At 48.4% G+C, this 11,207-nt stretch overlaps 1 protein-coding gene across 1 annotated transcript in view; it reads left to right on the top strand.

Moving 5' to 3' along the window:
* The first annotated feature begins 3,677 nt into the window (after positions 1-3,677).
* LOC138747116 (cytoplasmic phosphatidylinositol transfer protein 1-like) overlaps positions 3,678-11,207 on the top strand; it is a 185,449-nt gene continuing 177,919 nt past the window's right edge. The window contains exons 1-2 of the mRNA XM_069906061.1: positions 3,678-4,121; positions 10,010-10,298. Of these exons, the coding sequence (XP_069762162.1) occupies positions 10,251-10,298 (48 nt within the window). The 5' untranslated portion in view covers positions 3,678-4,121; positions 10,010-10,250. The remainder of the gene's footprint in view (positions 4,122-10,009; positions 10,299-11,207) is intronic.

The raw sequence follows: 11,207 nt of genomic DNA, 5'->3' as shown, positions 1-11,207 counted from the left end.
CCATGGATTCACCACGGCCACATGAGATCCAAGGTGAGCTGGCTAATTGGATCTAAAATTGTCTTGGCTCTAGGAGGCAGATACTGGAGGTGAATGTTTTTCTGAGTGGATAACAAGATATCAGGACTGGCATCCTTGCTTTTCGTGATATATATTTTTATGACTAAGGTGTGGATGTAGGAGGTGGAATTAGTAATTTTATGAAGGACACAAAAATTGCTGGTGTTAAGGGCTATGAGGAAGGTTGTCCAAGCCCACATCAGATAAGAAGGTGCGAGCTTTGGTCGGCAAAATTTAATCTTGGCAATTGTGAGGAGTAGCAGTTAGCGCAAGGTTCAAATCCCACGCTGTCTGTCAGGAGTCTGTATGATCTCCCCATGTCTGCGTGGGTTTTCTCCGGGGGCTCCAGTTTCCTCCCACCATTCGAAATGCACCGGGCGGGGTTGTGGGTTAATTGGGTGGCATGGACTTGTGGGCCTAATGGCCTGTTACCCTGCTGTATGTCTAAAAAATTGCATTTTTTGGGGAATTCAAGTAGTTATGGGGCATAAGGAACATGGGATATTCCTGAATGTGGTGCGCTAAAGGTCCCATTTCTGAACTGCATAACTCACTGATTATGACTGTGACGGCAAGGAAGTTATGTTAAACCTTTCTAAAAAAAAAGCTGGTTAGACTCCCAGGAAAGTTATTGTGGCCACTTTAGGAATTGATGTTACGGCCTGAGAGAAGATGTGGAGGAGATTGACCTGGATGTCTCCATCATGTAGCCAGCCGAAGAATTGGGATTGTTCTCAGAACTAACATGATTAAGGGAGGAAATGGTTCAATTCTTGAAGCATTTTGACAGAATAACAGAGTTTGTTTCCAGTGGCAGAATCTTCAACATTAAGGGGATAGGTTCATTGATAAAAGAATGAGGGTAATCGAACGGTGGATGAGAAGGCCCCAGGAAATTAGGTAATTCACAACTTCCTGAACTATATTTGCTGCAAGCTTTTCTTATGTCAATTCTAATACATTGAAAAGTGAAACTTTTGTGATTACAATGTCTGTCAAACTCTGTACTTAACATGCCCCGAAGCCCGACTGCAATTCGTCCTCGCCTGGTGGTTCGCTTCCAAAAACCATGAAGCCCCTAAAAAAACAGATGTTGGAAGCACTCCGCAGGTCAGAAACTCCTGAGATATTAACTCCGTTTCTTTCTTCACTGACCTGCCGTGTGTTTCCAGCATGTTCTATTTTTTAAAACAAACAATGGTCTTTATTTACACATAGGGGAATTCACAAAAGGGCCATACACTCACACAGAGTAACCCAGAATAATACACAAATAACTATGCATCAGGTGGAAATAAATCGCTGCTGAACATTCTCAACTGCCAATTGGGAAAGCAAGGGTTAAACATGCAATACCCATCAACTCTCTCTATCTCGAGCAGTCACAGCACGCTAATAAGCAGTAGATTAATTACCACTAACAAGTAGATCAAATAAACGTGGTCTCCAGCATTACAGCTCCGGATCTGGAACAGGTCTATCGAAGTCAGCCCTCTGGGCCTGCCTGTAGCCTGCTTGTTCTATTTTTTGTTTCTAGCATTTGCTATCATTTAAAAACCACTTGATCGTACCACTTTATTGTTAGCTGATATCTTTCATTCTTGTACTTTAGTCTTCTGATGTTTTTTTTTGCTGTCGCCATTGAAAATTTTCAGTCATTCAACACACTGGGCTGAATTCGCTAAATTGGCCACAAAACAGCCAAGATTCTGCAACAAATCCAAAACCCTGCAGGTGCTGGACATACTCGATAGATCAGGCAGCATCTATGGAAAGAGAAGCAAAGTTAACTTGTCAGATCAGCGACTCTCAGCAGGAAAGAAAAGGACCTATTATACTAAGTCATTTTTAAAAATGCCCATAATTCCGGCAGAGCAGAAAATGGCAGAGTTGGCCATCAGACTTAAAAGGGCTGTGACACACTTTATTCCCCCTTCGAAAGACTTTGCGCACAGCGAGTGTGCTACATACCTGCCCTATTAAAATAGACAAAGTTCAAATTTATTGTCAGAATGCATACATGACATCACATGCAACCCTGTGAAATTTTTTTCTGCGGGCCAGGCAGAATTTCTACTTGTCTTTAACTATAAATTGTAAAGAAAAATGGCGGTGCTGCCAGAACTGCTACAACGGCAGCGGCGCCACTAGTGTGGTCATGGGGAAAGTGGGGAGCAGAGACACAGGACTCCTTTGCAGGGTTCTACTGCCAGTCTGATTCCTGGCAGCTCCATATAGACTTTAAATGACTGACAGTGGTTTATTTTAAAATCCTGCAACCGCAGGGGTCTGGGCCCAAGATGGCGGCACCTATGTTTGGCAGCATCCTTGAGGGGTTGCAGACTCCAGTGAAGACTGGCTCAGGATACCAAGATACAAGGAGACCACCCCTCATCTGAGAAGGAGAATCAGAGGAGACAACCCAGGGGACAGTAATCACGGCAGTGGATGAGGGAGATGTTTTGCGACTGAAGGACACACCACGCAGGCTGCGGGCTGCTGTCAACTTGAGGAATCCACGCAGGCTGCGGGCTGCTGGCGACTGCGGTCAGAGGGCTGCAGACTGGCTGAAGGGGTACCAGGTATTGGAAGCGGGATGCAAGAGGGTGCCGAGGGCGCAGATCATGTCGGGAGATTCAGATCTCGAGCTCCGGTTGCTGATGGAGTCTGTGTGGCTGCAGAGGTTGCAGGGGATGAATCCATGGACTTGCGGGAAGCTCTTTTTTGCTTCTCTTACGCGGACGATAAGAGGAGCCCGGCAATTTCTGCTGTCGGTGAATCTGTCTGCCTTAAGCAAATTTTTGCCTGTTTTATTACATGACAATAAAGGACCCTTGAATCTTCAATTGTACACAAGGAAAAAGATACGTATACAAAAGAGAGAAATATAAACAGAGACATGTAAACAAGCTGACTGTGAAATAATACAGAAAAAAGAAATGAGTCTCTGACTTGAGCCTGTTGTCCAGAAGTTTGATGTTGGAGGGGTACCCACTGTGGGCATTCATTTTGCAAGGGATACATGAGCAGGGATGTCATGTTGAGACAATAAAGCACCAGGTGAGTTTTTGGCACCTTATTTGAGAAAACACGTACTGGCGTTAGAGAGGGTTCAGAGAAGATTTACAAGAATGATACCAGGAATGAAAGGGTTCGCAAACAAGAGATGTTTGTGGGCACCTGGGCTGCAGTTCAGAAGGATGGGGGGGGGGGGGGGAAATGTCATCGAGACATGTCCAATGAGGAAAGGCCTGGACTGAGGAGATGGGCCAAGGTTCTTTCCCAGGGTGGGGGAGGCCAGGACAAGAAGGCACAACTTCAGGATAAAAGGGGGTCTATTTCAAAAAAAATCTTGAGCCAGGGGGTGGTGGGAGCCAGATTGTTGGGTCTATTTAAAGCAGGTTTTTTTGATGAGTCAGTGGTCCAGGGGAGCCATCTGGGCTGAGTGGGAGGGATGGAATGGGCTCCCAGATCTTCGGGGCTTGCGAACGTCGCTCAGGGAGCGAGGGTGAAGCCCCAGCGGGCAGGATCGCACCCTTCAGCCCAGCCACCGGGCTCTCCCAGCAGCAGCCGCAACTGCCCGGGCTCTCCTGCAGGAGGCAGGAGCGAGCTCCACGCTCCGTCCCCCCCGATGCCGGGCGGCGCAGGGTCGAACCTCGGGAGGAGGCAGCCCTCCTTCCTCGGCATCTCGCCACGGGACCCGAGAGGGAAGCGTCAACGAGCTCGGGGGTTCCAGCCACGACGCGAAAGGGATAGAGAGGCAAGGGAAGAGTTAAAGAGTCCAGAGCGACATGGAGAGTTGAGCGGAGCCGGGTGGGGGGGGACGGGACGCAGCGGCCACTTCCAGTCGAGCAATGCGCGCTGCTGGCCCGGGCCATCCCGCGACAAAGTTTGCGCGCCGCTCTCCAAACCCGAGCGGCCACCTTTGAAGGGCAGGCGAGCAGCAGCACTTTAGTTCCCCGGGGGGAGAGACCGAGAGCGAAGACCCCCCCCCCCTCCCCCACCCCCACCAATGCAGCTCATTGATCCGGAGGACGCACTTTCTGCCGAATTCTCCACGGGTCAGTCTCGCTTTGTTCGGAACGTGTCGGCTGGGTGGGGGAGGGTTTAAAATTGAATGATTTGCGGCAGGTTTAGCTTTTCTTTAAAAAAAAACGAAGCCCAACGTGACCGTGACTTTGTTCGGGTTTGAAATGCGATCATGGTGCTGGATAATGTTGGATTTTTTTGGGGGGGGGGGCGAGGGGGTGGTAATAAATGCAGCAGTTCGTGGTGGGTGGGTGTCTTGGGGGGGGTCTTTAGGGGAAGGGGAGGAAGGAGGGTCTAGGGGAAGGGAGGGTGTGGGGGGGTCTTTAGTTGCAGCGTGTTACACTGGGGGTCTTTCGGGGAAGGGGAGGGTGGGTGTCTTTTGGGGACGGAGGGTGGGGAGGGTCTTTAGGGGAAAGGCTGGGGGGGTCTTTAGGGGAAAGGCTGGGGGGGTCTTTAGGGGAAAGGCTGGGGGGGTCTTTAGGGGAAAGGCTGGGGGGTTCTTTAGGGGAAAGGCTGGGGGGTTCTTTAGGGGAAAGGCTGGGGGGGTCTTTAGGGGAAAGGCGGGGGGGTCTTTAAGGGAAAGGCTGGGGGGTTCTTTAGGGGAAAGGCTGGGGGGTTCTTTAGGGGAAAGGCTGGGGGGGGGTCTAGGGGAAAGGCTGGGGGGGGTCTAGGGGAAAGGCTGGGGGGGGGGTCTAGGGGAAAGGCTAGGGGGGGTCTAGGGGAAAGGCTGGGGGGGGTCTAGGGGAAAGGCTGGGGGGGGGTCTAGGGGAAAGGCTGGGGGGGGGTCTAGGGGAAAGGCTGGGGGGGGTCTAGGGGAAAGTCTGGGGAGGTCTTTAGTTGCAGCGTGTTACACTGGGGGGGGGCTTTAGGGGAGGGGAAGGGAAGGGAGGGGAGGGGAAGGGAAGGGTGGGGGGGGGGGGGTTCTTTAGTTGCAGCGTGTTACACTGGTGGGAAGTGGGGGATGCAAAGCATTGTCGTCTGAGATCGTTCAGCAGATGAGGCAAAGCCCGGAGCTTCAGCGAGTCGGGAATAATCGTAAGGCAGTTCTACCTCTCTGGTTAAAATGCGCCCACTGTTCTGTTACGATGGGGGTTCCCTCGATACCGATCATTTCTGTCCCCTGCTTTTTTTCCCCCCTCTGAGGATTTGTGTGAAAGACTTGAGTTGTCCGTGTTTGTATTTATAAGGAGCTGTGTCTTGCTTTATATATAACGTACCTGTAATGTATTATTTGGAGACGGGACGCTAATATTGACGTGTCAAGTACCCATCTACTTATTAAGGAGTAAAATAGGAAAGTCTGCAGACCCCGTGATTGGAGTAAAAACGCAACGCAGGAGAAACTCAGCAGGTCAACCCGTGGACTCCAGGTCGCAAAGCTAAAGATACGCAACCAATGTTTGGGGGCTTGAGCCCTTCACCAGGGTAGATTCCGATTTACTGTCGGAGCCCATACCACCCCGAGATTCCTTTCCTCCCTGCAGAACGACCACTAATGGGGAGTGCAAAAAACATGAAAACTGTCGACGGTGGAAACATGTCAACCGATCATGAATGTCAACGACTGTGCAATACAGAGAGGACAAAAGAAAATCAATCCATCAAGTGGACAAGTAAGAGTCCTTAAATAAGTCTCTGAGTTCCTCGTTGAGGATTCTGATGGTGTGCTTACTGAAGGGCTCAAGCCCCAAACGTTGGTGATGTATCTTTATCTTTGCTACATAAAGTCAACGATTTGACCTGCTTCCTGTCATCTAAATACCATGTGTGTGCATGGGCAGAGGTGCATGTATGACTGTCCAGATCTCGTTTCACCTTTAGATGATGATACTGTTTGCTCAGATCCTCCAAATCCAGGATCAGGCAACTTCGCCTGGATCAACAATCCAGTTCTTGAAACCATGATCCCATTCAGTCAATTGCAATGGGCAGCTCACATCTCTCACATGCCCCGACATCAGTCTCCTAAAATGGCAAATCTGTTGCGAGTGCTGTCCTGGGAAGAGATTACCATTTGACCAAAGGAAAGTATCCCAAGGAGTATGTGGAGGTCACAAGGAAAGAGAATCTATTTTTTGGGGTCCGGGCAGGAGGTGGGAAAGGACGGGGCTGAGGTTTTCTTTGTCCCGGATGTGGTACCTCACGGACGCTGAAAATGGAGAAGGGGCATTCGGGATGGCACTGAGAACCAAGCTGCAGTGCTCCACATCCAACCACCTGTCCTATCAAGCAACTCCTGCCCCACACATGGCAGAGTCAGCGGCTTGGTTCTCAGTGCCATCCCGAATGCCCCTTCTCCATTTTCAGCGTCCGTGAAGTACCACATCCGGGACAAAGAAAACCTTTCCCACCTCCTGCCCGGACCCCCCAAAAAATAGATTCTCTTTCCTTGTGACCTCCACATACTCCTTGGGAGACTTTCCTTTGGTCAAATGGTAATCTCTTCCCAGGACAGCACAAAACCCACAGGAATGGAATGGATCCTCCAGGACAGCCCAAGAAGAAGATACTTCTGTGTCTCAGTTAACCCTGTACAGTATTAAAGTAGCCTCATGGCTATGATGCACATAGGTCTCGGCCTGAAACGTCACCAGTGGGCATAGCTAGGGAAGTGAGGAAGACAGCACATTTTTCAAAAGCACACCACCCCCCCCCCCCCAGCTCTGGTCTGCTCCCCCTCCTGCTCCGGTCCTTCACTGCTTTCCGCACCCCCATACCCAGCTCTGATCCAACGCTGCTGAAAAATCAGTGCGGCCTGCCATCTAGTCTGTGTTGCAGCCCCATTTTCTTATGGGCTCGCTCCCCCTAACTTTAGAACCTGGCTCAGCCTCTGAACACCACCACCACCACCTCCATAGATGCTGCTGGACCCACTGAGTTCCTCCGGCAATTTGTACTTTTGCTCCTGATCCCAGCAACGTCAGTCTTTCCGTCTCCAATTTACTTTTCTGTTTATATATTCATAGGTGCAGGATGTTTTGAATATCAGTTACAGGTCTGGTTGCTTCTCCAAGGTTCAAATGCACACATTGTAAAGTATTTATTAACTGGAAAAAAAGCAACAAGTCAGGAAGCATCCATGGAGAGAGGAAATAAATTCTGGTTTCTTGGTTTTCATCAGAATAATTAGGACTGTGAACTGAAAATCTCCACTGCAGTTCTTCTTTTGGTGGTCAGTATTTTGTGACACATGGACAGCTCAGGAAGGCAAGTGCAGGCATTGGCTGTTGATTGAACCCAACGTCCAGACATATGTTGGGGGGGGGGGTGCAGGGGCAGTGGTGAAGTTCTTTACTCTGTAAAATGTGAACGCTGAATGAAAATGAGTGCACCTGAGGTGTCTGGTCAGACAATGTCCATTTCAGCTGCCTGTACAAAACAACCAACTGAAAAACCTCACAAAGATAAGCGTATACAGAGCCGTTGTCATACCCACACTCCTGTTCGGCTCCGAATCATGGGTCCTCTACCGGCACCACCTACGGCTCCTAGAACGCTTCCACCAGCGTTGTCTCCGCTCCATCCTCAACATCCATTGGAGCGCTCACACCCCTAACGTCGAGGTACTCGAGATGGCAGAGGTCGACAGTATCGAGTCCACGCTGCTGAAGATCCAGCTGCGCTGGATGGGTCACGTCTCCAGAATGGAGGACCATCGCCTTCCCAAGATCGTATTATATGGCGAGCTCTCCACTGGCCACCGTGACAGAGGTGCACCAAAGAAAAGGTACAAGGACTGCCTAAAGAAATCTCTTGGTGCCTGCCACATTGACCACCGCCAGTGGGCTGATAACGCCTCAAACCGTGCATCTTGGCGCCTCACAGTTTGGCGGGCAGCAGCCTCCTTTGAAGAAGACCGCAGAGCCCACCTCACTGACAAAAGGCAAAGGAGGAAAAACCCAACACCCAACCCCAACCCACCAATTTTCCCTTGCAACCGCTGCAATCGTGTCTGCCTGTCCCGCATCGGACTGGTCAGCCACAAACGAGCCTGCAGCTGACGTGGACTTTTTACCCCCTCCATAAATCTTCGTCCGCGAAGCCAAGCCAAAGAAGACCTTTCAAACAATGTATTTTGGTGGTGGGGAAGATGAACATTGTTCTATTTGGCATTGAATGGAAATTTAATAAATCATGACCTTTTCTTGTTTTAAACTTTAGAACAACGGAAATATTCTAGTAAAATTTCAGTACATAAATAATGGAGAGCAAAGAGTAGGCTGTTGCAAATTGTTCTAAATTTGAAGATAAAACTTTAGATTTAATTGTTGAACAAACTACTGAATAATTGCATTGAATGTGTTACCTTCCAGCCTTAATGCTTTAGATTTAATCTCGATCTTTTAGAAGTAAGGCAGGAGAAACACGGACACGTTCAACAATAAGCAGATGTGAGAGAAAGAAATGAAATTGCAATAAAAAGAGGTTTTGTGTGGAACCCAAACACTAGCGTGGAAAGGTCGGGTTAAAACTCTTGCATGCACGAGGCTCGGTGCCCGAGTAAAAAATAATTGCACTGCTGAGCGATGGCATCTGTGGTTTCTGAGAGGCAATATTTGGCGAGGAAATGACAAGAAGGCTGCAGTTTTTGGTTCAGAATTATGGGAAGTAACGACTGCGTGGGAAGGGTTGTTTCCTCGGGCACAGATGTGCACAAGTGGCTTTCACTGAGAGGTTGGGGTAGGTAGAGGGGGAGGCGTTGAGCATAGTGGTGAGTGCCTGTGCCCCCCCAGGCCACCCCAAAATAAGAATACATTGATTGTCTGCACCAAGGCATTGAAAGTTGACAACTCCAGCATTAAACTGATTTGCATTAAATGTCCAAAACATGGGCTTCTGACACATGTCTCAAATTCCAACACTTGGCAATGCTGACACACGGGAAATTACACGCTCTGTTTGGGCCAGCTACCTCATAACCTCAGTATTCAGGAAGAACTGCAAGGAATGAAAGTGCTCCTTCCTAGTCGTTTTCATTGGGGATTATGATGAGATGAGCCACAGATGAAAATGTTACCTTTTGGAAACAAAATGAAAACATATCCTGGTAATTAAAAATAGCCTTTTACAAACGATCATTTATTTTACACTTTTCCTGAATTGCTCAGGTTTATTTTAATTCATGACATTACTGTGCACGTGTGTGGGGGTTGTGGGATTCAGTAGGACTGAATAGGTTGAGTATCAGAGAAGTCAAACCTCCCATTTTCATCTCCACTGCGGCCACCTCTCATTTGTTTTGAACTTGTGGAAAGCCCTAATATTTTACACATGTAATCTATTCTATGGATTTCCTTTTTGTTTAAAAAAAAAATAATAATTTTCACTACCTTTCTGACCTGAATAAAGTTTGGGGCTGGTAACTTTCCTAGAGGTTTGGAAGAAGTGGTTAAGGTGGGATGTGAGTGGGAAGGGAAGATTGAGAATCACTGCTGCAGACCCAATTGTTCCTGAAATATATTGCTTAAGAAAAAATGTCATTGGCGCATTTCCTTTGGAGTTATGAAACCGTGCACATAACGAGTCTATTAGGGATGATTAAAACAGTGGTTTTCAAACTTTTTCTTTCCATTCACATACCACCTTAAGCAATCCACAGAGCACCTCTGGCGTAGGGAATACTTAGTGCTATGTGAGTGGAAAGAAAAAGGTTGAGAACCACTAATTTAAGGCTTCAAAGTTTTGCTGTTGTTGAGTCATTGGACGGTCTCCCAAGAGCCAATTCTCCTGACCTTTGCCACAAGATGCTAGATTAATCTAACCCTGACATGCCGACATGGCATGTTTGTCTACAGCAGCACTGAAACTCAGCGTTGCCAAGTTCATCAAGCAAAAGTTTTAATCAACGTGAATGTATGTGTGCGTTCTCAGTTACACCTTTTTAAATGGGCTTGTATTTGTCTTTTCCTTCTCCCGTCAGAGTAACATAAGCTGAACGTTTACATCCTACCTTTGAAGATCGTCCCTCAGGGAGCTGAGTGTTTGCCGTTTGCACACCATTTCGCCACCAGATTGCAGACCGAGCACAATTGCTTTTTATATAATATTCATCGTGGTGACGAGACTAATGCATGACATCAGCTAATCAACAGTGGTTTCAGAAGAGATCATTTTAAGAGTGCCTTCCACAGTTTCTATTCCTCTCAGACTGATTTAGCAATATGTTACTGAAAGAATACAGGATCTGCATGCCTCTCACTGTAGAAGAGGTGAGTGATTTTTCAATATTAATTATCTGGTTATAAACTTCCTTGTTGGTCACAGGATGAGACCTTCGAGTTCATTTTGGAAAATAGGAATTTTGAATATTTAAAAACATTGAAATATGTCTTTCAATTTGAATTTAATGATGGACTGAATGTAGGTGATTTTCCATTAAAGTCTGTTACTTGGAAATTCTGTGTACGCACTCTCTCACGCTCCGTCTCACGTACTCTGCCTCACACATTGTTTATCACATTCACACACTCAGGCACTATCACATTCTCCCCTCCCTCCCTCCCTCTCTCCTCTCCCCTCCCCCTCCCTCTCTCCTCTCCCCCTCCCCCTCTCCCCTCCTCCCCCTCTCCCCTCCCCCTCTCCCCTCTCCCCTCCCCCTCTCCCCTCCCCCTCTCCCCTCTCCCCCTCCCCCTCCCCCTCCCCCCTCCCCCTCCCCCCTCCCCCTCCCCCCTCCCCCTCCCCCCTCCCCCTCCCCCCTCCCCCTCCCCCCTCCCCCTCCCCCTCCCCCTCCCCCCTCCCCCTCTCCCCTCCCCCTCTCCCCTCCCCCTCTCCCCTCCCCCTCTCCCCTCCCCCTCAAACTTTGTACTAATCTGCATCTTCAGAGCTGACTTCTGAAAGTTCAACCCATTTCGGTTACATTAAAAGTCTTTGTTTTCTGATCCTGGATTGGACCCAATCTGGCTATAGAGGAATTTATTTACTCTTGGTGGGCGTGGGATCGATAACTTTTTGGCTTGGATGGTTTGGTTTTGCAGTGTTGTGAATGGGTGAAAATGGTTTAATACCTGAGTGAATAGATTTAATGTGGGTGAGGGAGGAAGTTTTTTTTGTGTCGAGAGTGGCAGATGCCTGGTACATGCTGCCAGGGGAGGTGGTAGATAGCAACATTTAAGAGATAT

This window comes from Narcine bancroftii, chromosome 12 (assembly GCF_036971445.1).
Source record: "Narcine bancroftii isolate sNarBan1 chromosome 12, sNarBan1.hap1, whole genome shotgun sequence".
NCBI lineage: Eukaryota > Metazoa > Chordata > Chondrichthyes > Torpediniformes > Narcinidae > Narcine > Narcine bancroftii.
Note: the sequence above shows the minus strand (reverse complement) of the source record. Positions and strands in the feature narration are given on the sequence as shown.